This window comes from Puma concolor, chromosome C1, assembly GCF_028749965.1.
Source record: "Puma concolor isolate L17-30 chromosome C1, mPumCon1.1.hap2, whole genome shotgun sequence".
Taxonomy (NCBI): Eukaryota; Metazoa; Chordata; class Mammalia; order Carnivora; family Felidae; genus Puma; species Puma concolor.
In genome coordinates this window covers 168706080-168733368 of record NC_141674.1, presented here as the reverse complement: position 1 = coordinate 168733368, position 27289 = coordinate 168706080, and the positions used below count along the sequence as shown (strand labels likewise).

The window sequence follows — 27289 nt, the reverse complement described above, 5'->3', positions numbered from 1 at the left end:
TAGTTAGTTAACATATAGTGTAAAATTGGTTTCAGGAGTAGAATTTAGTGATTCATCACGTACATATAACACCCAGTGCTCATCATAACAAGTGCCCTCCTTAATTCCCATCACCCATTTAGCCCATCCATTCTCCCTCCCTCCATCAACCCTCAGTTTATTCTTTATCATTAAGAGCCTCTTATGGTTTGCTTCCCTCTTTTTTCCCCCTTCCCTTATGTTCATCTGTTGTGTTTCCTAAATTCCACATATGTGTGTAATCATATGGTATTTGTCTTTCTCTGACTGACTTATGTTGCTCAGCATAATACACTCTACCTCCAACCACATCATTGCAAATGGCAAATTTTTTCTTTTTGATGGCTGAGTAATATTCCACTGTATATTTACACCTCATCTTCTTTCTCCATTCATCAGTTGATGGTTTTTTGGGCTCTTTCCATAGTTTGGCTGTTGTTGGTAGTGCTGCTATAAACATCAGGGTGCATGTGCCCTGAAAGCTGATTTATCTTGAAGGACTGGATCAAAAGTTCTCATTCTTGAGATAGCTCAATGAATGAAAAAAGTTTGTTTTCTCCCCTCTAGATCCTATGTGCTGTAAAAATTGGCTTGTTCTTATTCAATTGATTTGAATAAGTATTGTTCTTTTCTAAGAAAAATACATGACTGAATGGATGCCTTTTCAGTGGTGTATTGGACAGGTTTGCAAGAGCTGATTATTAAATTTTCAGGAATTGTGTGAGCCAGTTATTAAATATAGTGTTAAAAATTACATAAATGTAAATTAAATGAATTATATTTAAAACAAAGGTATTAAATGTTCAAAACCCATTACTTCCTAATTACTTAACCACATTTTACTAATATCTATACTCTTGAGGTTTTTTTCTCGATTGTATATATATATATGTGGAAATATAATGGTGTGCTGCTGAGTTCTACATTCAGTAATGCTCATCACTTTGGTAGCTTGAAATTAGAATCATATTTATACTATGATTTGGTTAACACGACATATTAGGGTTTTATCCCCAAGGAGCTGGCTGTTCAACAGTTATCACAGCACCCCCTTCATTCCTTCTTTAAAACATTTTGCCTTGCTCTTTTCTGGCTGGAACCATGGAGGGTGCAGACAAGAAGAAAAAGAAGGTACTTCCTGTGCCAGAAACCCTTAAGAAAAAGTGAAAGAATTTCTCAGAGTTGAAGATCAAGCATCTGAGAAAGAAGTTTGCCCAAAAGATGCTTTGAGGGGCAAGGAGCTAAACATTACCACAAGGAATACAGACAGGTGTTCAGAACTGAGATTTGAATGGCTAGGATGGCAAGAAAAGCTGGCAACTTCTTCAGACCTGCAGAACTCAAATTGGCATTTGTCATCAGGATCAGAGATATCAATGGTGTGAGCCCAAAGGTTCGAAAGGTGTTGCTGCTTTTTCGCCTTTCCAGATCTTCAATCACACCTTTGTTAAGCTCAACAAGGCTTCAGTTAATATGTAACGGATTATGGAACCATATGGAGCATGGTGTTACCCAAACCTGGAGTCAGTGAATGAACTGATCTATGAGCTCACCTTGTTATGCTTAACAAAGGTGCCACTGAAGATCCGGCAAAGACAAAGAAGCAGCAGCACCTTTCGAACCTTTGGGCTCACACCATTGATATCTCTCTGATCCTGATGACAAATGCCAATTTGGGTTCTGCAGGTCTGCAGAAGTTGCCAGCTTTTCTTGCCATCCTAGCCATTCGAATCTCAGCTTTGTATATCTGAGTAGTTATTACTACTAAGGTCACTCTCTTGGTAGTTCTACCTGTCATCTCCATGCTTGGTAACATAGAGCCATTTATGTACTTGAAGGCCAGATCTTGGTATTCTTTTTATTACACTTTTTGTCTTTACTACTCTTTTCTAGCTTTAATCATATCAATATTTCTATTTTTAACTGTTTCCCAATTTTTTATTTTCCCTGAAGTTGGAAAACCCCAGAGTAAAGTGCTTCAGATGGCTCATTACCGTAGCTGAATGATATCTGAATTGTCATTTTAATATATCTTTTGAGTAAAAGTATTTATATTGACAGAGACTGACATTTTCTTTACCTTATAAAGAATAAAGTTTTTTTCTGGTATATGAGGAGGCAACAATAATTTTTGTAGACTCTGTTCCTGGCAGTAGCAAAACAAATACAGAAGAAGGAGAAAAATCTGTGTTTGCTACAGGAACAGTATGCTAAACAAGTAGCAAAAAAATATTCGGATCAAATATTTAAAAGCAAAACAAAGGAGAAAATGTTTTCTCACCCATTCAGTTTGAGGAGGATCAATGACTAATTAAATGAAGAATAAAAGAGAAAGCCTTCAGGAACTTTAGGAACAAAATTTATTGGGGAAAAAATATCCAGAAAGCACTTATAGAGGAGAATATCAGAGCTCTGGTAAGCCAGAAGACTGCTACTTGTTATAATTTCTCTGAGTGCCTGTTTTCCAACACCTTCGATAGAGAACAGGAAAGAGATGAAGTAAGCAGATAGTATGAGCATCACCAAAAACTATTTGAGAGTTGAAAGTTGGGAAAGATTAATACAGTAACCATTTAGTAACCATCCTATAATTTTATATTTATAAGGTTGTAAAAATTACCTTATTAAATGCCACTGTGTCATTAAATATTAATGATATAGTATAATAACCAGTGACCAAAATTGACTTATGGGTAGAGTGGTCCTTCAGAGAAGTAAGAGGAATTGCGTACCATCATGTGTGACTGACTTTTGCTCAAACGAGGTATGGGTGCAAGAAAAGCCATTTCTCTTGGCCAGGATTCATATGGTTGCAAGTAAGACTCAGTATAACTTAAGAAAGAGGAAATTTGTTATGAGGATTCAACAGTGAATCTCAGGAAATCCAAAGCCAATAATCGAAGTTGGCCGGGGCTTGTGGAAATAGATGTCAGTGACCTGGAAAGCCACCGGGAACTGTTTTTTTTTGTTGTTTTTTTTTTTTTTTTTTTCTCTCAGAAGCGATCTCTACCTCTCATAGTCTCTTGCCTTCTCAGCACTTTATGATGTGTTCTTTCTAGTGACTTGTCCCTCTTCCCCATAAAGTATGGCTTGAACATGAGACCCTGTGAACCTGATCAGAATTTCACAGTCTGTAGTGTTTATGTTCCCAGTTTCTCATCTTCCCTATCCCTAAAGGATTAATTGGCATGTTGTTTTGAACCAGGCCACTAGTCACATCTCTGATGATTAGCTGCCTTTAAATCAGTTATCTACACTTGGTCCTGGTCCCATCTGCTGTGGCTGGAATGAGATAGAGTCATACGGTACAGAGAGGGGTCACATTAGGCAAAAGAGGCTGGGGGCTGGCAAGCCCTGGAAACATACTGCGTATTCTGCCTTAATTACAAAATCCAGTTGCCTAAGGCTAAAAGTTGTAGTACATGTGCAGCACATTATTACTAAAGAATATTAGTGAATGTTAAAACCACACGTTAGAATTCTTCCTGATTTACTGCTGCAGTTGTAGACTGTTACAACATCACTTGATATTATATAGATCCTTCTCTAAATCATTCACTCAAATCATAATATGATGACTGCTGGATGTTAGTGGAGATACCTAAGATTAAATTGGGAAAGAAATAGCAAATCATTATCTCTGAATCTCGGATTTTTTTCCCCTTCTGTGGGGCATAGAGATAAAAAAAAAATGAGATCTTTCCAATTGTATTATGCCATTATATCCCAAATATGTTACACCGAGATAACAAAAACAATACAGATCTTACTCAAGTTTCTCATTCAAGTACATGTAACATATAGATCTGGGGATTTTCTCTTCAATATGGACAAATGTGATCATTTTCAAGGAAATCATTATAGATGAATCTAGGCAGAAAAACACAACAACAACAAAACACAGGCATTTTTATCAGATTTGGAGTGTCCTTATAAGTTGTATAGTTTAGCTCTTTTGGTGAGAGGAGTATGTGAGCAAAGAGCCTTATGATAGGAAACATTAGTCTAATGTAAGTTCCATGAGAACAGGGATTCCAGTTGTTTCAGCACTCAGAACAGTGCCTGGCATAGAATGGGACTTAACAAAAATTTAGAGAGTGAATACTGTTCCTATGATATTTCCCTCCAACTGGATGACAATAAGCAAGATAATTTGTCCCTCTGGATCTCAGTTTATCTGTTAATAAAATGAGATAATTTGGGAGTCATTTTTAAGTATTCAGATTCAATAATTATATGACATGTGCTCAAAGTTTTAAAAACACTTATTTGTTGAGGCACCTAGGTGGTTCAGCCAGTTGAAACTGCAACTCTTGATTTTGGCTCAGGTCATGATCCCAGGGTTGTGGGATCTGCCACTGAGCATGGAGCCTACTTAAGATTCCCCCTCATCCTCTCACCCCTGCTTTCAACTCTCTCTCAAAAACAAAACTAAACAAAACCCCACAATACACCTATTAGTTAAATGTTTTCTTAAAACTGCATTTTAAACAAGTAAACTCATTTCCTGAGACAAAGACAATATCTTTTATCTTTCTTTTCCTTTCTAATATGATTTAGAGTTTATATATGTGAGTTATTTCAGAAAAGTATATTACTGATAAAAATATTTTTATAGTTAATTTAACCATACAGTTCAGTGCAGGGAAATTGTACCCATATGCTTCTAAAACTATATTTCAACAGTTTTGACTCTAGTGAATTTACCTTTTATATTTTTATTTTAAATGAGTTTTTAATGATTTTAAATGATTTTCAGTGTTGTTTTTAACGCCCACTGTGTGTAACAAGCTCTTGAATGAAAATGAAGCCTGTTGGTGATTTTTTTTAATGGTTCTTTTTTTTTCTTTTTTTTTCTTTTTAAGATTTTTATGCCAATGGAGAGCAAATCTTAAAATCCCTTTGGATTTCATCTCCCAGAGTTAGATACACCTAAACATTTTTGTTTGCAGAATATCATTGCACTTCAAAATTGTCTAACTTGTCCTGAGTTTTATAGTCTCGTCCATCTCCTTCCAAATATATGCCATAGGCAAACTAGATACAGCACATTTCTCCCAGCTGAAAATCACTCTCATGACATAAACAGTTGCAGAGCATTGTGCTGCCCTAAGCAAACTCTGCCTCAGAGGACAAACTGGATTTCCATTAAAATAAAGCAAAGTAGAGTGGGTGTCATTTAGGTAGGTAGAGATTTTTTTTTTTTAATGAATAGAACAAAAATGATAACATTTCCAATTTAACCCTATTGAAAATCTTGACACATCTGAACATCTATCTTAAGAAAACCTCCGTGGCATTATTGGAACATCTGCTCTCAAGTGTAGGAGGGGACCAGGTGCTCTCTCTGGTGGCATCATTGATGACATAACAATTCTTTTGATGTGTCCAGTTGTGCAGGGATCTGATGTGTCTGAACCATGTTAGCTATATGTCATGATGTTGTAATAGAAATATTCTGATGACATGGGAATAGTTTTGTCTGGGCCATGTTATAACACGTTTCTGGGAGCCATATCTATCCAGGCTACAAACTGTTCCCTTTATATAAGTTAAATACTTGGGTAAAAATGACAGTGCTACAATAATGGTTAAAAGGATTTAATGCCTTGAAGGAAATCATGCAGATAAGCCTATCTGTGGGCTAGATTCCTGCCCTCCCCTTCCTGCCAGTTCTCCAGGCTCATCTATATGGATGCAGATACTACAGGTGAAGAGACTGACTCACTGAAGAATTGTGGGAATTGATGGCTGAAGTTCCATATAAACAGTGTATTACCATTTTCCTCATTCTCTTTTACCTTGTTTATTTCACACCACTTCCTCTACATTTGCCCTGTGACAGGGATCAATGAGAGAGCCTCCTGCGTGTGTTTAGTCTGCATGCTTGCCCAGGTCTGTAACCTTACAGGTTGCATCAGAGGATCATTAGGACCCAAAGGAAACTGGAGAATTTAGCTTGTTCTCAAAATATACCTACTATAAGATTTTTAAGTGAGATTATCTAAATTAGCTAGTTCTGCCTCCAGATTTTTATAAATTACATGAATTTTCTTTTAAAGAGCCAAATCTCTCCCACTGCAGTTTTTAAGTTGGATTCTCTTTTCGGTTTAGTACCAAAAAAATGTAACAATACAGAAAAAAGAATAAACTAAAATTTTCTATAAACCTGCAGTGTTAACATATTTTGGAGGATTTTTTCTTTTTTTTTTTTTTTAATTTTTTTTAATGTTTATTTTTGAGACAGAGAGAGACAGAGCATGAATGGGGGAGGGTCAGAGAGAGAGGGAGACACAGAATCCGAAGCAGGCTCCAGGCTCTGAGCTGTCAGCACAGAGCCCGACGCGGGGCTTGAACTCACGGACAGCGAGATCATGACCTGAGCCGAAGTCGGACGCTCAACCGACTGAGCCACCCAGGCGCCCCAGGAGGATTTTTTTTCTAAACATGTTTCTGTAGGTGTGTACATATACAAATATTCATATAGATATAGAAATGCTTTTCTTACATATATGACCTTTATTGTATAACCAGCTCTATATAGTTCTCCCCAGTTGTTAGTGAACATTTTCCTATGTCACTAAATATATTTTATAATATTGACATACCCATTCCTCTGCTATTGAGCATTTAGGATGTTTCTATATGTTTGCATTTAAACATAATGTAATGAGCATCTTCACTAATACAATTTTAATTCTTATTATCTCTGTTTTCTGGGTGCATTCTGGATTCTTAAACTCAGAACTCATATAATTCGTTAAATGTTTACTTTATTCAAATAAGTGGCAGCCTAGTTAAGAATAATGATCTCCCATCTACAGAGAGCTGTGTACTTGTAGATAATTTGAAAAGCTGATTAGGCTACAATTTTTTCCTTAGCATAATCTCACCAGAAATAATAGTAATTAATGCCTTCAGGTGGTCTTAAGTAAAAACTCAGCACTAGGTATTAAAAATGAATGTTGCGGGGCGCCTGGGTGGCGCAGTCGGTTAAGCGTCCGACTTCAGCCAGGTCACGATCTCGCGGTCCGTGAGTTCGAGCCCCGCGTCAGGCTCTGGGCTGATGGCTCAGAGCCTGGAGCCTGTTTCCGATTCTGTGTCTCCCTCTCTCTCTGCCCCTCCCCCGTTCATGCTCTGTCTCTCTCTGTCCCAAAAATAAATAAACGTTGAAAAAAAAAAAATTAAAAAAAAAAAAAGTCTTTAAAAAAAAAAATAAAAATGAATGTTGCTAAAAATTTGTACATATATTTTAGACACTATGAGAATTCTTGAATTAATACATAAGATGTGTTAGAACCTCATATTTAGCATGATAGAAAAATAATAGTATAATTCAAAGCAAAATGATTACTCACAGACATTTTCATTTTCTCCTAAAGGAAAAAAAAAAAAGGAAAAACTAAAAGTTTCCTCTGAAGAAAAAAAAAAAAAAAACAAGGATAAACGAAAGGGCCATTTGTTTTTTTTAAATACGTTTACTTAAAAATGATTTATTTTTTCAATTTCCCTTAAAATATGAAATATTTTGCGTTCTCTGGAAATTATTAGGAAAAAACTTGAATTCAACCTGCTGTCTCAATTCACTGGTTTCTGTAAGGAGGGAGCTTGAAAGGAAAACTGGATTGGAAGATTTGCGACCTTGGGCAGTACAGTAACTTTTATGAGAATTTAATGTAAATTACCTAAAAGAGTGCCTGACATATAACCTGCTTTCAATAAATGCTAGCTCCTTTTGCTCATGGTTGGGTTTTTTGTTTGTTTGTTTTGTTTTTTGCTCCTATTTTTAAATGATAATGCAGAGTATTTCGAGAGAAAGATTTTTTTAAATAATTTCTTTCCTTGAATGAAAGTGATCAACTAAAACTGTGCTGGTAGGTGAATTATTGCCATTTTGCTCTAAAATTATAAACATATAGACAATTTGAGAGACAATAATATATCAAACAGAAATAAAAATTTAAAACCCCAAAGTTAAGCAATTCTCATGTCCCCAGGCGTGCCCTATTTCTTTATGTAGAGTTAATTAGTCAAAAATAATTAAAGCAATAACTTAAATTTGTATAACAATCCATGGTTTCAAATACTGTCATATTTAGTTGGTTTGATCCTCACATAGGCAACCTCACAGAAGTTCATGGAAGGTGAGTGATTGGCCCAAGACCAAACTAAATTAATACTAAAGACAAAAATAGATATGTTATTTCTGCTGTCAGTTCTATTAACCATTAAGTAAGGAGAGAAAAGGAAAATCAAAACTAAAATGATAGATTATCTGTAAGCTAATGGAAGGAAAAAGTTAGCAAACTGTGTTCTTAAATGGTCTTTAGTGTTAAAAAACAAAAATTGAAAATAAATGAGCCATGTGTGTATCTTAGAAACTGGAAAAAGTGTATCAAAATTAATCAAAGGAAGTTAGGAAGTAGACATTAATAAATATAAAAGCAAGTAGGGAAAAAAAATCAACAGCTAGTGTTTTTGAGGTGGAAATCTACTAGAAAAGACAGATGCATGACCAACCTGATTAAGGAAAAATTAACAGAAATGCAAATATAAAAATCTGAGTTTAACTAACTTTCCCAAAATAGCTGCTCCTACTGCTTTTCAGACTTCTTAGAAGAACAGAGAATGGTGATCCACTCTCCAATCTTTTTATAAAGTTAGCATGTACTTAATAATATCATGCACCTGGTAAAGACACTGTATTCTTTTGCCAAGGCTGTTGTAACACAAACTGAGGTACTTTGAGGTACCTCACAATACTGAGATATTGTCTCACAGTTTCGGAAGTTAGAATTCTGAATTCGAGGTGTTGGCAGGTGGGTTCCTTCTGAGGGCTCTGAGGGAAGGATCTGTTCCTGGCCTGTCTTTGGTGTGTAGATGTCTGTCTTCTCCCTGTGTCCCTCCACATCATCTCTCTATATCTATCTGTATCCAGATTTCTCATTTTTATAAAGATACCAGTCAGTCATATGGGATTAGGGTCCACTCTGATGACCTCATTGTAACTCGTTTACCTCTGTAAAGACCCTACCTCCAAATGAGGTCATATTCTGAAATACTGGAGATTCATATCCTCAACATAAGAAGTTGTGGGGGGACATAATTAAAACCACCACAGATGTTCTTTGTCTTTGATTAGTTTGTCATTTGCTTTCATGAGGTTTTCTTAATAAAACTTTGAAGGAGGCCATACCCTTTTATGAAAGTTTTTAAACAAATTACATAACTTTAGAGCTGAAATGGACTGTAGACATATACTGTAACAATACCTTTATTATATTACAGAGTTAACAGGCTCAGCAATATTAGGTGACTTTCCAGTCAGTTACATCTTGGCTTCCTGGTATTACCTCTTGCAAATTCTTTATACCACTAGAGGGCTACATGGAGACTCCAGTCAGTACTGGCCCAGTGTTGGAGTCTGACTTGGGGATGTGGTGCTCCTCTATGTACTTGTTCTTCCTAGTATCGTGCCTTCCTATCAAGCACTACTTGCTTTAGGCTTGGTCAGATGAGCATCCGCCATTGCCTCTGGCTTTTTCTCCTCTGCCTTTACCCAGGTCCATTGGAATATTTATGCAGTTTGGGTTTGTAAAACTACCCATGGGGAGTTTTATTCTTACATAGTTTTAATCACCTACGCAATGCCAAAGGTTTATTGTAATTGATTTGGAATCAAAGACTTTTTTTTCAGAAATATATTATTACCACTCACATTTAGGAGTCCTCCAGTGGTGCCATTTTTATTAAATTGCTGTGTACTTGAAGGTGAGATGGTTAGTCATCCGCCAACTAAAAATATTGATTCAATAGATCTCTGGTAGTCCCAGATACCTACATTTTTAGCAGAGAATCCTGGTGATTTTTTTTAGGTAATTTTCACACCACACTTTGAACAATAAAAGAAAAAACCTGCTCGAAATCAACACATTGGTCATTCATTTTTAAATAGCTACTACTAGGATTGATTGTTTTATTTTCCAATAATAACATTTTAACAGATCTAAGGATTTTTTTATGTAAGTCACATCATTACTTTATGTATCACTAAGAAAGAAAAAAGTATCAATAAACTATAACACAGAGCTTTAAAGAGAGCTCCTCTGGACTTGTGAATTATTCACACCAGCAACTCGTCACTTTGAAATTTCTGTTCAGAGGCATCTGGCAATTTCTTTTACCTTCAGTTGCATTACTAAGCCTGTGATAAGCAAAACTTTTACACGTACCACAACTTCTTCCCCTTGAGGTTACCTTTCTTACATCCTCTAATGCAGTAGAATGATACTTTCCAAGAAAGTCTGAAATTGCTATCATTCCTCCAATAATAAACATCTGCTTCACTAGTAACAAATACAAATGTCACACCTGTTTATATGCCATTTTGTATGCAATCACTTGTATGTTTAAAGACAAATAAAACTGTGGCTCTCAAAGTGTAGGTTTAAAAAATAATTTTTAAATGATAGTTAAATTCAACACATGATAGCACTAAAAAATTCTATCGCTCAACTGAAGAGACCTTATTAACAGCTCTGAACAAGTCCATGCACACTCTGAATTGACCATTACAGTTATGGGTGCTGCCTTGTGTATATTTATCATAAGATGTGATTAATTAGAGACACATCCTGATTCAGAGCTGTGAAAATGTGGTAGGCTGTGGGGGAGATCTCAGAATCCATGTAATATGGTAACACAACAATTTACAGTGGAAACTATCCTCATGTTAGATGCTAGGGTAACATAATGAGCTAGAGCGGGGATTCTCCAAGTGTAGTCCTGGAACTAGCAGCAGCAGCAGCAGCATCACCTGGGAATTTGTTGTAATTTCTCAGGTTCCACCCTAGAGATACTGAATCAGAAACTCTGGGAATTGGGCTCAGGAGTCTGTTCTAACAAGCCCTCCAGGGAACATGCTCAAGTGTGAGAACCACTAGGTTAGAATAAATGGGAAGTCAAAGGCAGTCAGGAAGGTCTTCTTCCACACTTATAAAGAAATATTTATTAATATAAACACACACACACACACACACACACACACACACACACACACACACCCCTACCTCTTATTGAAAGTTAGTTTACCCAATGTAAGAATTTATATGTGCAATCCTTTAGATGACTACATTCAAATTTGGTATACATTTGGTATACCAAAGGCCTACATTTTAAAATGGCCAATAAAAGGGGAAAAAAGGAAAAAAACAATCATTGGTATGTTTTATTAATTATTATCCTTATCCATCTCTCTCCCTTTGTTCTCTTTGCTCCAAACTCTCCTGTCTTCATGGTCCTTCCCCACTTTCCCTGTATCACCTAGATTCAGAAAAATCTGAAATACCAGTATAGTTCAAAATTTTCTTTTTTACACTATTCTCAGTGTTCTCCTCTCTTCCTCTCCTTTTCCTGTTTGTATCTTTTTACATTAAAAATAATGGTAGCTAAGCCTATAGAAGTTGAATCCCCAAATTAAGGAATAGGGAAATATTGAAACATGAACAAAACCCCATAAAATTTCACTGTTCAAGTATTTAGATTTGAGGAAGGTATAGTTTAATTGCTGTCATATGTCATTACAATGTGTAAATGAAATATGTATTATAGGAACACATGGCTAGAATATGTAACACTGGGATGTGTCATTTAATTTTCTATTCTATTTTTATTTATTTTTTAATTTCAGGAATAGAATTTAGTGATTCATCACTTACATATAACACCCAGTGCTCATCCGAACAAGTGTCCTCCTTAATGCCCCTCACCTCTTTAGCCCTTCCCCACACCCAACACCCAGCCAGCAACCCTCAGTTTGTTTTCTGTATTTAACGGTCTCTTATGGTTTGTCTCCCTCTCTGTTTTTATGTTATGTTTGCTCTTCTTCCCTTATGTTCATCTGTTTTGTATCTTAAATTCCATATATGAGTGAAATCATATGATATTTGTTTTTCTCTGACTTATTTCACAAAGAATAATACACTGTAGTTCCATCCACATTATTGCAAATGGCAAGATTTCATTCTTTTTAGCTGCCCAGTAATATTCCATTGTAGATATAGATATAGATATAGATACCATATCTTCTTTATCCATTCATCAGTCAATGGACATTTGGGCTCTTTCCATAGTTTTGCTATTGTTGACAGTGCTGCTATAAACATTGGGGTGCATGTGCCCGTTCAAATCAGCACTCCTGTATCATTTGGATAAATACCTAGTAGTTCAATTGTTGGGTCATAGGGTAGTTCTATTTGTAATTTTTTGAAGAATCTCCATACTGTTCCAGAGTGGCTACACAAATTTGCATTCCCACCAACAGTGCAAAAGTGTTCCTCTTTCTCCACATCTTCACCAGGATCTATTGTAGCCTGAGTTGTTAATTGTATCCATTCTGACAGGTGTGAGGTTTTATCTCATTGTGGTTTTGATTTGTGTTTCCTTGATGATGAGTGATGTTGAGCATCTTTTCATGTGTCTGTTAGCCATCTGATATCTTCTTTGGAAAAGTGTCTATTCATGTCTTTTGTCCATTTCTTCACTGGATTATTTGTTTTTTGGATATTGAGTTTGATAAGTTTCTTTATAGATTTTAGATACTAACCCTTTATCTGATATGTTATTTGCAAATACCCCTCCCATTCCACCAGTTGCCTTTTAGTTTTGCTGATTGTTTCCTTCACTGTGCAGAAACATTTTATCTTGATGAGGTCCTAGTAGTTCATGTTTGCTTTTGTTTCCCTTGCCTCTGGAGACATGTCAAGTGAGAAGCTGCAGCAGCCAAGATCAAAGAAGTTGTTGCCTGTTTTCTCCTCTAGGATTTTGATGACTTCCTATCTTGCATTTAGTCTTTCATCCATTTTGAGGTGAGTGTGTGTGTGTGTGTGTGTGTGTGTGTGTGTGTGTGTGTGTGTGCGTGTGTGTGTAGTATAAGAAAGTCGTCCAGGTTTATTCTTCTGCATGTCACTGTACAGTTTTCTGAACACCATTTGCTGAAGAGACTCTTTTCCAATGGATATTCATTCCTGCTTTGTCAAAGATTAGTTGGCCATACATTTATGGGTCTATTTCTGGGTTCTCTATTCTGTTCCACTGACCTATGTGTTTGTTTTATGCCAGTACCATACAGTATTGATGATTACAGCTTTGTAATACAGCTTGAAGTCTGGAATTATTTTGCCTCAAGCTTTGGCTTCCTTTTTCAGGATTGCCTTGGCTATTCGGGGTCCTTTCTAGTTCCATACATATTACAGGACAGTTTGTTCTAGCTCTGTGAAGAATGTAGGTGTTATTTTGATAGGGATTACATTGAATATGTAGATTGCTTTGAGTAGTATCAACATTTTAACAATATGGTTTCTTTCAATCCATGAGCATGGAATGTTTTTCCATTTGTGTGTGTGTGTGTGTGTGTGTGTGTGTGTGTGTGTGTCTTCAATTTCTTTCATAAGGTTTCTATAGTTTTCAGTGTATAGATTTTCCACGTCTTTGGTTAGGTTTATTCCTAGGTATTTTATGGTTTTTGGTGCAGTTGTAAATGGGATTGACTCCTTGATTTCTCTTTATGCTGCTTCATTATTGGTGTATAGAAAAGCAACCGATTTTTGTACATTGATTTATGTCCTGTGACTTTAGTGAATTCATGGATCGGTTCTAGCAATTTTTAGTAGGGTATTTTAGGTTTTCCACATAGAGTATCATGTTGTCTACAATGAGTGAAAGTTTGACTTCATCCTTGCCAATTTGGTGCCTTTTTTTTTTTTTTTTTTTTTTTTTTTTTGCATTGCCTGATTGGTGAGGCTAGGACTTCCAACACTATGTTGAATAACAGTGGTGAGAGTGGACATCCTTGTCTTGTTCCTAACCTTAGGAGGAAAGCTCTCAATTTTTCTTCATTGAGGATGATACTTAGTGGTGGGTCTTTCATATATGGCCTTTCTGATTTTGAGGTATAATTCTTCTATCCCTACTTTCTTGAGGATTTTTATCAAGAAAGGATGCTGTATTTTGTCAAATGCTTTTTCTGCATCTATTGAGAGTATCATGTGGTTCTTCTCCTTTCTTTTTTTAATGTGATGTCTCACATTGATTTGTGGATACTGAACCAGCCCTGCATCCCAGGAATAAATCCCACTTGATTGTGGTGAATAATTCTTTTGATGCATTGTTGGATCCAGTTTGCTAGTATCTTGTTGAGAATTTTTGCATCCATGTTCATTAGGGAAATCGGTCTGTAGTTTTCCTTTTTAGTGGTGTCCTTGTTTAGTTTTGGAATCAAGGTAATCCTGGCTGTGTGGAATGAGTTTGGAACTTTTCCTTCTATTTCTATTTTTTGGAACAGCTTCAAAATTTTTTAATGTTTTTATTTATTTTTGAGACAGGGAGAGACAGAGCATAATCAGGGGAGGGACAGATAGAGGGAGACACAGAATCTGAAGCAGGCTTCAGGCTCTGAGCTGTCAGCACAGAGCCTGACGCGGGGCTCGAACTCACAGACTGTGAGATCATGACCTGAGCTGAAGTCAGACGCTTAATTGACTGAGCCACCCAGGCACCCCAATTTTTTGGAACAGCTTCAAAAGAATAGGTATTAACTCTTCTTTAAATGTTTGGTTGAATATCCCTGGAAAACCATCCATCCCTGGGCTCTTGATTGTTGGGAGATTTTTGATTAGTGACTCAATTTCTTTACTGGTTATGGATCTGTTCAAATTTTCCCTTTTGCCCTGTTTCAGTTTTGGTAGTTCATATGTTTCTAGGAGTTTGTCCATTCCTTCTAGATTGCCCAATTTGTTGGCATATAATTGCTCATTTTATTCTTTTATTATTATTTGTATTCTTTTTTTAATTCTACTTTTTAATTTCCTCTTCAATTTCTTGGTTAACCCATTCATTCTTTAGTAGGATGTTCTTTAATATTCAAGCATTCATGGTCTTCCCAATTTTTTTTCTTGTGGTTGATTTCAAGTTTCATAGTGTTGTGATCTGAAAATATACAAGGTATGATCTTGATCTTTTTGTACCTGTTGAGGGCTGATTTGTGACTTAGTATGTGATCTCTTCAGGAGACTGTTCCATGTGCACTCAAGAAGAATGTGTATTCTGCTGCTTTTGGATGAAATGTTCTGAACATATCTGTTAAGTCCATCTAGTCCAGTATGTCATTCAAAGCCATTGTTTCCTTGTTGATTTTCTGCTTAGATGATTTGTCCATTGCTGTAAATAGGGTGTTGAAGTCCCCTACTATAATGGTATTAATATCAATGCGTTTCTTTATGTTTGTGATTAATTGATTTATATATTTGGTGTTCCACCTTAGGGGCATAAATATTTATAATTATTAGGTCTTCTTGGTGGATAGACTACTTAAATATGATATAATGCCCTTCTTCATCTCTTGTTACACTTTATTTTGAAATCTCGTTTGTCTGATATGACTACTTCAGCTTTCTTCTGATGACCATTAGCATGAGAAGTGGTTCTCCTTCCCCTTACTTTCAATCTACAAGTGTCTTTAAGTCTAAAATGAGTCTCTTGCAAGCAGCATATAGATGGGTCTTGTTTTCTTATCCATTCTGATACCCTATGTCTTTTGATTGGAGCATTTAGTCTCTTGACATTTAAGTGAGTACTGAAAGATATTAATGCCATTGTATTGCCTGTTATATTGGCGTTTCTGGTGATATTCTCTGGTCCTTTCTAGTTTTTGTTGCTTTTCATCTTTTTTGTTTCGTTTTGTCTTTTCTCCACTCAAATGATCCCCCTTAAAATTTCTTGCAGGGCAGGGCTGGTTTGTGGTCACAAACTCCTTTAGTTTTTGTTTGCCTGGGAAACTCTTTATCTCTATTTTGAATGACAGCCTTGCTGAATAAGGAATTCTTGGCTGCATATTTTTTTTTTATTTAGCATATTGAATATATCTTGCCACTCCTTTCTGGCCTGCTAAGTTTCTATGGATAGGTCTGCTGTGAACCTGATCTGTCTTCCCTTATATGTTAAGGACTTTTTCCCTTGCTGCTTTCATAATTCTTTCCCTGTCTGTGTATTTTGTGAATTTGACTATGATATGCCTTGGTGGTGGTTGGTTTTTGTTGAATCCAATGGGAGTTCTCTGTGCTGCTTCAATTTTGATGTCTGTGTCCTTGCCCAGATTAGGAAATTTTTCTGGTATAATTTGCTCACATAAACCTTCTGCCACTTTTTCTCTTTCTTCATCTTCTGGAACTCCTATGATTCGGATGTTATTCCTTTTTAATAAGTCACTGAGTTCTCTAAGTCTTGAATCATGATGTTTTGTCTTTGTTTCCCTCTTTTTCTTCATTACTCTCCATAATTTTATCTTCTAAATCTTTGATTTGTTGCTCCTCATTGTCCATCCTTGCCATCGTGGTATTCATTTAAGATTTCATCTTGCTTATAGCATTTTTAATTTCATCCTGACTAGATTTTATTTCTTTTCTCTCTTCATTAAGGAATTCTATGCTGTTTTCAACCCCAGCTAGTATTCTTATTATTGTGGTTCTAAATTCTAGTTCAGACATTTTGCTTATGCCTGTATTGATTAAGTCCCTGGCTGTCATTTCTCTCTGTTCTTTCTTTTGGGATGAATTCCTTCATTTTGTCATTTTGGGGGAAGAAAAAAATAATAAAAATTAAAATTAAAAAAATAAAAACAAAACAAAATATCAAAAGAAGCTAGATCCTAGGTGTGTTTTTGTCTGCTTGTTGAAAGAAGCCTGATAGAAGAGAAAAAACGAGGGGGTGGGAGAAAAAATAATAATAAGATAAAATAAATAAAATTTTCTGTATCTCAGAATGAGGAAGGAAAGAAAAGAAAAAAGGGAATAGGAAAAAAGGAAAAAATTAAACAAAAGCAGAAGCAAATAAAATGAACAAATAAATGAACTTGTAAGCGGAATGAAACCCAAATGAAGTTATATGCAGTTTCCCCTAGAACTGAAACTATGGAGCCCTCTATAGTCCATACACTAAGCAGGTGGAGTAACTTGGGCTGGTCTTCTAGGGGATGCTAGGGGATATGCTTGGAGAGTGCAGTTGGGCGGGGCTTGGTGTAATGGCTGTGTTCTCCACTAGGTGGCGCTGCTTAGCTTACTAGGGTGGATCAGTATGGTGTGCATGCACGCACAGGAGAGGTGGAAGTGGCTTCACTCAGTTCCCTAGTCTCTGGCACAGGAGTTTCATGCTCTGACAGACCTGCGGTCAAACACCCCTACTTTGTGTCAGGATTCCATCCACTCCTTGTCTCTACCCTGTCCATGTCCAAGCTGTCCACCTGCCAGGCAGCACCTCCCTCCAGAGTTTTACCTCGAATGGGATTGTGTTTTAAAGCCCCATGCGTCAGAGACCCCTGCAGCTTGGACCCACACCAACTCTCTGGGGGAGGGTCTCACTGAGCAATGGCCAGGTGCTGGCTTGCCCTAGAAAGCATTCATGTGATTGCACAGTGGCAGAGGTTCAGAGAATACGGTAAACCACAACAGACAGCTAGCACCAGGGTTTGCTGCACGCTGGCATCTTTGTCCCAATACCAGCAAACATGGCTGCTCTTCAGGGGTCCTCTGGGACCTTTGCCTGTTGGGAGGCCATATGACTGCTACCAAATGCACTCCAATAAGGGGAACCACCACGGACCCCTCAAACCCTGCTGCCTCCTCCTGGGAATTTGCCCTACTTCCTCACCAGAGCACCACCAGGCACTGAGCTCCAAAACTTCATACTCTACGTTCCACTGTTTATAGAATCCTGGTGGATTGAAACCCTCCCCTTTCTCCCTGTCAATGATGTTGGGGAACAGATTTCTTGTTCAGTCTCCCCTGAAAGTGTTTTCACTCTTTCTGTCTCTTTCTCTCCCACTACATTCAGGGAGAGTGCTTTTCTTGCATGATCCCAAGGTGTCACGCTCCTCCCCTTTCCCTTTCTCTGTTCTCTTTCCACAAAAACAACTCCCTACCCTCTGCAGCTTTTCTCTCCTTGAGTTCACCTCTCTGCATTGTGTACCTGTTGTGTGGTTCAAGTTATGCAGATTGTTGTGTTAATCCTCAGCTCAATTTCCTAGGTGTTGAAAATGGCTTGATGCTGATCTAGCTGCATTTCAGGGACAAGACAAGCTCAGGGCTTCCATGTTCCTCCACCATCTTAACCACCTTTCACCAATACACACAGTTTTTATCTCATTTCTATTTTAGAAAACATAGTCTTAAAAATCACATCCAACTTATTGCCTTTAGTGTTATCTGACATGCTGTGTATTCTTCTGTTGGGCTCAGATATAGATTTTTCTCTTTTTAAATTGTTAATGCACATCTAGTAGAAGAAGAAAAAGAAACAAGATATTCCTTTGTTAAATGTTCATTGCAATATTCTTATTGCTTTAAAACTGTAAGGTTTATTCTCTCAGGAGAAACTGATTTCAGAAATAATTATCTTTGTATTGGAATCAAACAAATAATCCATTGTGGAACTGAAATCACATTGGAGGCCCAAGCTCATAACACCAAGTAATAAGTATATTTGCATTCTATGATCCTTGATTAGTGATATAATTTTAATATTCAGTGCTTCTAAAAACATGCATATTATACAGAGGTTATTTTGTAACACAATTTCTTTTTAGTTTGTAGTGAAATGTATTTTAAATTCTTAGAGAAAAAAAAGAAGGGGAGAAAGAGGACAGTTACATTTTTTAAATATGATCTTATAAGCTTATTTGCATAAGTTTAAATTTGTTTCTTTGTGAATTCAGTAGAAAATATTACTGGAATTTTAAAGAAACAGCATAATCAATTCAGAATTTACATCTCCAACCCCAGTGAAGTAACCTACTTTTCCATAATTTTTTTTGGCTCTGTACGCTGAGGAGGCAACATCTACTGACAGTGACTGCATTGTTAGTTTCCACCGAGGTGCACAGTGAGTGAGTGGAGTCTGTCCAGTACTCCAGCAGGCATAGGATACAAGGAAGAGTTTGTGAAGGCTCACACTATCTGTAACAAAACGTGTGGCAGGTTAACGTACTTCCCAGCTCTTTATACCTTTGTTACACATAAATTACAGACAGACTGAATTGACTTCTGCTAAGAAACATGCTTCTCGGTAAGTAACATACCTTCTGAATGGTAGATTTGTTCTGAAGTGATAGAAAATATATATAGGGAGGTATACTTGGCTTTGGATGTAATTTTCCAGATTTGTACAGATTTCATATAGTGCTGGGCAATGCCATGATTGGTATTATTTGTCCTACTAGGATTTTAGTTGATGAGGTATGGCACCTTAGAATGATCTTGGACATGTATGTATAAATTAAAGAGGGAGCATGACTAGCATAACTATACTTTTTTCCCTTCCATTAAGATGAGCACAACATTTTGGGGTTTAATTAGTAGTTGTTATAGACAACAGAGTCCATGTGATCTAAGTGTTAACATGACTTCTGGTTTAAAAATATGTTGCACTTCTATATGTTGTTAAAATGCTCTGATATGTCCTCTAGAAAGAGCTGGTTCTACATGATCATTTTATTGATATTTAACATATATGGGAATGCCTAGATTGTCAGTTTTAACATTAGTTTCAAGTAGGAGAACATTGAAAAAGTGAAGTGTTAAGCATATTTTTAGTAGTATTCACAATTATATCTTAAGTGTTATAAAATATTTTTAAATATAGCATTTGCATGCATTAGTCTTAATAGAAATCTGGCAAAACCTTTAATAGAGAATCTGACATAGGGAATCTTTCTCACTTTATAGAATATAATTAAATTAGAATTTCGTTGGAAGCTACATAAACATTTTTAAAATGCTTCATACATTAATAATGCTTCATTTATTGTCAAGTTAATATTGTGAAACACTGGTTGAATTTTATGCCATGGATTATTTATTTTAAAAACATTTTCTTACTAGAATGTGTCAGTAAGTGTACAATGCATTATGGAATTTTCCAGTTAATAAGGGTTAAACAAACATTTGAAATTTCTAGGAAATTAAGTGAAAACATCTTTTATTGCGATGGTTATACTTTGACCAGTTGTACACATTACTTCACATGTGAGAACAATTTTAGCCTTTACTGGAGTTATTCATTATGTCACTATTTAGGGATGTTTGATACCCATTTGGGACATAGTAAATATAACTAGGTTGGTAGTTTAAAAGATAAATTATATTTGTACTTCATTGTCAGGATGTTTGAATAATTTAAATATTAGTTAAGTCTCCACAGATTAAGCCTAAAATTGATGATGTATTTTAGAGGTCAGTTTTTGCTATAATTTCAAGCCTATTTATTATTCTACTTGGTAACAGTATACTGTTATGAAGAAAATACTGGACTAGGAATGAGGTGACACATTTGGTTGCTGGCTCCTCAACACTGCTCCTAACCTCTTCTATAAATCTATAAAATTATTTCGTAGAGTTTTACTTTATTTTTGCTATTCCACTTCTGCCCTCGTAGTTTTTATTATCCTTTCATGTTGGTGGAACTGTATACATGTATAAAATGAATTGGATGTTTTAAAAAGAGCCTTTATTTTATTTTATTTTATTTTATTTTATTTTATTTTAATTCCAGTATAGTAACATACAGTGTTATATTAGTTTCATGTGTACAACATAGCTATTCAGCATTTCCATACATCACTCATCGCTCATCACAAGTACACTCCTTAATCTCCATCACCTATTTCACCCAACCCCCACCCACCTCCCCTGTGGTAACCATCAGTTTGTTTTCCATAGTTAAGAATCTTTTTCTTGGTTTGTCGCTCTCTCTCTTATTCCTTTGCTTGTTTGTTTTGTTTCTTAAATTCCACAGATGAGTGAAATCATATGGTATTTGTCTTTCTCTGACTGACTTATTTTGCTTAGCATACTCTCTAGCTCCATCCATGTCACTACACATGGCCAGATTTCATTCTTTTCTATGACTGAACAATATTCCATTGTAAATATATACCATACTTTCTTTATCCATTCATCTATCGATGGGCACTTGGGCTGCTTCCATAATTTAGTTACTGTAAATAATGCTACAATAAACATAAGGGTGCATGTATCCCTTTGAATTAGTGTTTTTGTATTTTTTGGATAAATACCCAGTCGTGTAATTACTAAATCATGGAGTAGTTCTATTTTTAACTTTTTGAGGAAACTTCACACTTTTCCACAGTGGCTGCACCAGTTTGCATTACCACCAACAGTACAAGAGAGTTCCTTTTTCTCTGCATTCTCACCAACATATGTTATTCTTCTATTTTTTATTTTAGAAGGGCCATTCTTTTATACGGGGGCTCCCTTCATATTATAAGGTTCAATGCTATTGATGGGGAATGAGTGATGGAAATAATTTACTATAGTTGACCTGGCTTCTGGAAAGTGTACCTAGGCTTGTGTGAGTAGCCACCATTTTATTTAACATTTACCAAGGTCCTGATACATATGCATATTTTTCATAAGCTTCAAAGTCAGAAAATCCTTACCAATACACATCTTGAAGGTATTTATTTTTTTTAATCCTTCAATTTAAATTATCTAAACAGTAGCTTCTTATATGTAAAATCTCAAAAGATGTTACACACCATATCCATTACTTCTCCATTTACCCAAGATTTCTCCATCTGACTGGAAAGTAAAAGTTTACAGACTTGAGCCTTTTCTGTCATTTCACTGAGATAATTTCACTATGGCTGAGGTGGCAAAGCATGAGCTTCAGATGACAGGAGTTTGAATTCCTCTACTCTGCCTCTACTTCTGAAAGGTTTCAGGAAAATTGCCCATCCTTTCTAAATTCATTTCCTCTATACAAGTGGATACCAATGTTCATCTCATAGGATTGCTATAAGGATTGAGTAGGTGATATTTATAAATGTAAACTGTGGTGCTTGAGCCTTTAAATTGGTGACCAGTAAATGGTAGACAATTACTGTTGTTGTCTTATGAAATTATCAACTCTTGATTTCTATTAGAATTTACCCTTCTCTCTAGGATTGCTGCAACTATATGGGTTTTATGAAGTTATTCACTCCAGTGTTCCAATAAGATGACTGAATTATTTTCCTGTGTGAATTTTGAGTCAACTAGAGCTAACTCTAAATTATAGTCATGAGCTATAATTACTTCAATGGTTAAGACCATTTTGGCCTCTGGGAGTGAAAAGTTGTATTTTATAGTGCATGTGAAAGAAGTATTTGTGAATTCAACTCTGTCTTCTATTCATACCTGGGTTAAAATGAGCCACGGTGTCGAGCTGTTTCTTTGGAACATTACATAAACTTACTTGTTCTTGGCCACATAGCAATTGGGAATATACAAACAGACCTGAAAGGAACCAAACAGCAAATCTTCACAGGCAGGAAACCCAGTATTTACACATTAATCAATAGGGTGATGGTCACTAAGGTGGCTTGTGACTAAGATTTCTTGTTCATCATGAATGGGAGCTGGCATTTTCAAGTACTTACTTCATGTTAATGTGTTCAACGGGACTAGACTGAAGCACAATTGTGCCACAGGCATTCCGACCCAGAGCCTCTCTGTTCTCCTTCCTCTGCTCCAGTAGGGAGTGCTCTCACATTCTTCTCATTTTCCCCCATCAAACTGGTTTTTCCATCTCTATTCACACTAAAATGTACATGGGTTTTGGTGCTTCACCAATATTTTCTATGTATTCATATTTTAACATACAGAAAAACTTTAAGCTAAAAGTCTAAGATCCTAACTCCGTGCAATTTGAAGTAATAGCCAGTGGGTTGGAAGGTTTTGGAGCAACAAAGAAAAACAGATACATCTTTTAGATTATACATCCTCATTACCCTCCAAGGGGCAAAAATGCATTCTAGGGGAAAAAAAATCTTAACTCTTCTTATGTATAAAGCACAGATCTACATATAGTCTGTATGTACAGATATACATATAGTATGTGGTATATCTGTGGTATTAAATTTTTGTGGGTAGGGTGATTAAGAAAAAAAGTGTCAAGAAGACCCCTTGGGGGGTGGGGGAAGATGATGAAAAAAGTTGAGAAATGCTGCTGTAGATGAGAATTTTAAAGGACTCGGTTAAGCCTGTTGAGTACGAATTCTACTGAATTTGTGCTAAATATTTTCAGTATGAAGTAACATACTTCCAACTTAATACTTACATTGAAAAACAGTATTTATGTTCTAATAAGTCAAATATGCTCACTTGTTGTACCTTTTACTCTTTAATTATAAGAGTAAATAAAGGAGAAAGACTTAAGAACGAGAGGTACTTAAATTTGAATTCCACCTCCTCTCTTATTTGTTTTGTCACCCTTGGCAGATCACTTAACCTCTTTAGGCCTCATTCTTTTTGTCTTTAGTTTACCTGGGGATCATTGTGTCCACATTTCTATAACGTCAACGTTGTGTATCATAAGTATTAATCAAAATAATGTACAGAAAACCTTCTACACCTTGCCTAGTACATTATAAGTGGATGCCAATTACTAGCTATAATTCTTTGTGTTGTACCTTTCTGTCAGTTACTTTCTTAAAATTATCATAGAAAAAAATTTAAATTTGGGAGATAAAAGTATTGTTACCCATAAAATACAGAAGTTTCTCTAGGAATTATGTTAATATTGTCCATAAAGAGAAAGATAAATTTCAGGTTTCCTTTAAGCCAGTAACCATATTTATTGACATAAATCAAAACCAGATGAAATCTACGGGGCATCTGGCTGGCTCAGTCAGAAGAGCATGCAACTTTTGATCTCCGGGTGAGCCCCACATTGGGTGTAGAGATTACCAAAAATGAATAAACTTAAGTTAAAAAGACAGATAAAATCTAAATTAAACGCTTTTTGGTCAGAGGCAGTCCTCTGCTAAATTAAACTTTTAACATATCTAGTTGCTGATGTAGCCTGTTAATGTAGAATGATTCATTTTTCTGGCAGTTTTGTTGAAATATGTTTTATTTAAATTCTATTCAGCTGTGAAGTCATTATTTTATTTCCCCTAGTACCATGAGAACTCAGTATCCTTTGGAATTGATGTCTGTTTATGACATCACTTTTGCCAGTAATGTCATCATTTCCTGTCTCTGTATAGATAATATTTGCTTTTAGGTATTCACCAACATGTATGGATTTGTAGGCTAGAAAAGTTAATTGAAAGGAAGTAGTGCGAATCAGCTGGTATTTCAAATTTGAAAATTCAAGTGAAGTGGAGTGAAATTCAGTATCGATACAACTCTTGAGGATTCATGTGAAATTGGGTGAATTTTAGTATCGATACAACTTTGGGGAAGATTATATTTGTTTTTTTTTTTGAAAGAAGTGCCCATAATTCTGTCTCTCCCCACCCCTTCACAAGTGATTGCTCTGCTTTTGTGATAAATATTAAAACTCTAAACTAGTGAATATTCCCTGGTTATTGATTTTTTTTAACTTTGTAAGATTAAATACTCTACAGATGAAAATCCAATGGAGAAGGAAGAGTGCTTTCATTGTAAGGATTGTGATGTGGCAAAACAGAATAAATGAGCAACTCTGAAATGCATGACATCCCTCCTTGCCTTTTCAGCTTATCTTCTTTTTAGGTACTTTATCTTATCAACATTGCTTCCCTTTTTCTGTGATAGAAGTCCTTTAATAACAAATAACCATGGAGTAGTGTTCTGCATCCCAGAGTTTGGCTTTGAGAGCAGAAAATAGGAGTTTGAGGAGCAGAATTAAGAGAATGCTATGGATAGACAACATGCTTATCCAGCAGAAATGGCCCACAAGTAGTGGAATTCAGAAAGCAACAAGGATCCAATTATTTAATACTCTTCCTAGCTCTCCAGGGAGCTGAGAGAGCAGAATTTCACAAGGTAGACAGATGTCACATTTCAAAAGCATATTAGAAATCAAAGAACCTTATTTGAAATAAAATATATTGGCTCAGATTCTGTCTCTATATGCTTCAAAAATCATACTCCAAAAGGATTTGGGGGAGAATTTTTGACTTCATAAAGTCATTGGGCTGCAAAGTTGGATTAAGAATAAGAATACATATCTACTAAATGACACCCTGGAAGTTCTGGTGTATACTAGATATTCTCTCATCCATACAGAATCATCTCATGTCTACTTGCTGCCATTTCACTGGAAGAATCTGAAAGTTTTCAAGATATTAGGAGACAAATGTTTCAGCAGAAATGGTGAGATTTGTAAGACAGCCCCTTTCAGGACTGACCAGTGAAACCTTTTCCCCAAATCTGGAAATCTAAAAGTGTCACCCCCTAGAGGTTAGAATAACCTTCACAGACTTGGAACTACAGCATGATGAGAAATTAATATGGTACTTTTCATCATCCCTATTTCACTTAAGACGGACAAAGTGACCTAACCAAAACACATCATCTAGGAAAATTGGAATTAGAACCCAGTTCACTACTTCTTTCTATTCATTCACTGTGCTTCTTTCTCTTTCAGGTAGGTAGACAAGAGACCTGGCCCAGGTGACAGGCCACTATATATGTGGCACACTTGTATATATGTGTGCTGGAAGGTCATGCAATGCCCCTTACTCCATCCCTTAATTCTGTATGCATCTCTCAGTCACCAAATACAAGATCTTCCTCTGTAGTATACTTGAAAATTCATGGAGCCAGACCAATGACTTTTTTCTGTTAAAATTGTTTTTGCCTCCTCTCACCCATGTGCATTTCTCTGTTTCTTTCTACAAAAATATTTCGAAATAATTCAGAGAAGCATCGCCAATTATTTTTCATCCCTTTAGAAAGATTAAAGTGTCCTTGACTGATGTGGGCCAGTCACTAGCCAGTCTGTACTTGTTCACCAGCCTGGGTATTACTGAAACAAGAGCATGTTGCCGCTGCTGGTCACATATTATCCTTGGCTTTTCCTTCTTTACCACTTTCTTGAGGCTTGTAGGTCACTTTCCTGTGTATGGAAGAAATAGAGATGGATTGGTTTGATAATTGACCTGTGCCTGATATATTGGTTTTAAGTCTCATACAAAGTAAGAAGGACCTGACTATTCTATGGTGGGTCAAACAGTTTGATTGAAAGCATAATCAGCTGGGTTTTTCAAAGAGAGTATAATGAGGGATGTTTGCGGTGGTATGGTAAGTTTGAAGGGAGTCACCAATAGATGTCATCGTTCCTACTGACCCACCACAAACTCTTTCATTCCTGAAGAAGAAAGGAGAGGGAGTTAATGGAGGTGTCTAAATTCGGTGAGAGCTGAAATTGGAGGCTGTAAAGGATAGTACTCAACAAAAGCTGTTATCATAGGCAAGATGTCACTGCCAAATGCAGACAAGGAGGAAGACTGAAAGGAATATTCCAACTTCTCCCTTCTTCCCATACAGAATGGGCAAAGAATCTGGGATGAGCAAGGATCTGGGAGCAAACAGAGAACAACCAGCACACATGGTCTCCTGAACTTATTTCAAAACATCTTTCCCATCCAGGATTTAATTTGAACAATAACTGATGGAAGTGTTCCTTTAATGCATCATATTCCTCTGTGTTTTTTTTTAATGTTCTAGACATTTAAAAATTTTAACTCAGAATCCTTAATGCAAATGTTAATTGTTGAACTATGTAGTGGTAATCCACAGAGTCTAGTGAGGGGTTGGGATCTGTTTGTTTCTAAAAGAAATGGTTCCAACTTGGGGTGCCTGGGTGTCTCAGTCAGTTAAGTGCCTGCCTCTTGATTTCAGCTCAGGTCATGACATGATCTCACTGTTCACGAGTTTGAGCCCTGTGTTGGGCTCTACATTGATAACACGGAGCCTGCTTGGGATTCTCTGCCCCTCTCTCTCTCTCTTTCTCTCAAAAATTAGTAAATAAAAATTTACTTAAAAAAAAAAAGAATGGTTCCAACTTGCCATACTTCTGCATTTTTGACCATGTGTTTTTATGGTCTGCTGGTATTCTGTGACATTGACTGGCAGGTGTCTCAGCTGTACATGTCTGTAGCAACTCTAGCACCTAGTTCTGAATTCAACTATTTTCATTTCTCTGTTCATTTAGAAAAGGCATAACCATCACTGTAGTCATTTGCCCAACACATTTTTATTGATCATCTATTCTGCGCAGTAAAGGCCCTGAGAAAATTGAGGTAAGCAAAGAGAAAATCCTCCTGCCCTTAAGGAGTTTATGTCTTAAGTTTTTTCTAAGCTAGACTTTGAGACCTCAAGGACTCTCTTAAGGATCTTTAATCTTCTGATGCTTTTCTGAGAGGTGGGGGTGGGGGTGGGCAGAGGCACAT

General features: G+C 36.3%; 1 protein-coding gene and 1 long non-coding RNA gene across 12 annotated transcripts in view; one reads left to right on the top strand and one right to left on the bottom strand.

The window, feature by feature from the left end:
• Window positions 1-27289, top strand: part of ZNF385B (zinc finger protein 385B) — a 429607-nt gene that overhangs the window by 204226 nt on the left and 198092 nt on the right. Inside the window, exon 1 of one of the 7 annotated variants that reach the window (XM_086719064.1) lies at window positions 18926-19131. The exons of the other annotated variants lie outside the window; for them this stretch is intronic. Coding sequence (XP_086575190.1) covers window positions 19122-19131 — 10 coding nt within the window. The 5' untranslated portion in view covers window positions 18926-19121. Of the gene's footprint in view, window positions 1-18925; window positions 19132-27289 lie in introns of those variants that run through there. 7 annotated transcript variants of the gene reach the window in all.
• LOC147578570 (uncharacterized) overlaps window positions 18818-27289 on the bottom strand; it is a 71269-nt gene continuing 62797 nt past the window's right edge. For 4 of the 5 annotated variants that reach the window (XR_015255367.1, XR_015255368.1, XR_015255364.1 and 1 more), the window contains 2 exons: window positions 22263-25953; window positions 18818-19022 (listed from right to left, as the gene is read on the bottom strand). This is a non-coding gene — a long non-coding RNA (uncharacterized LOC147578570). The remainder of the gene's footprint in view (window positions 19023-22262; window positions 25954-27289) is intronic. The other variant, XR_015255365.1, reaches the window with a different exon arrangement.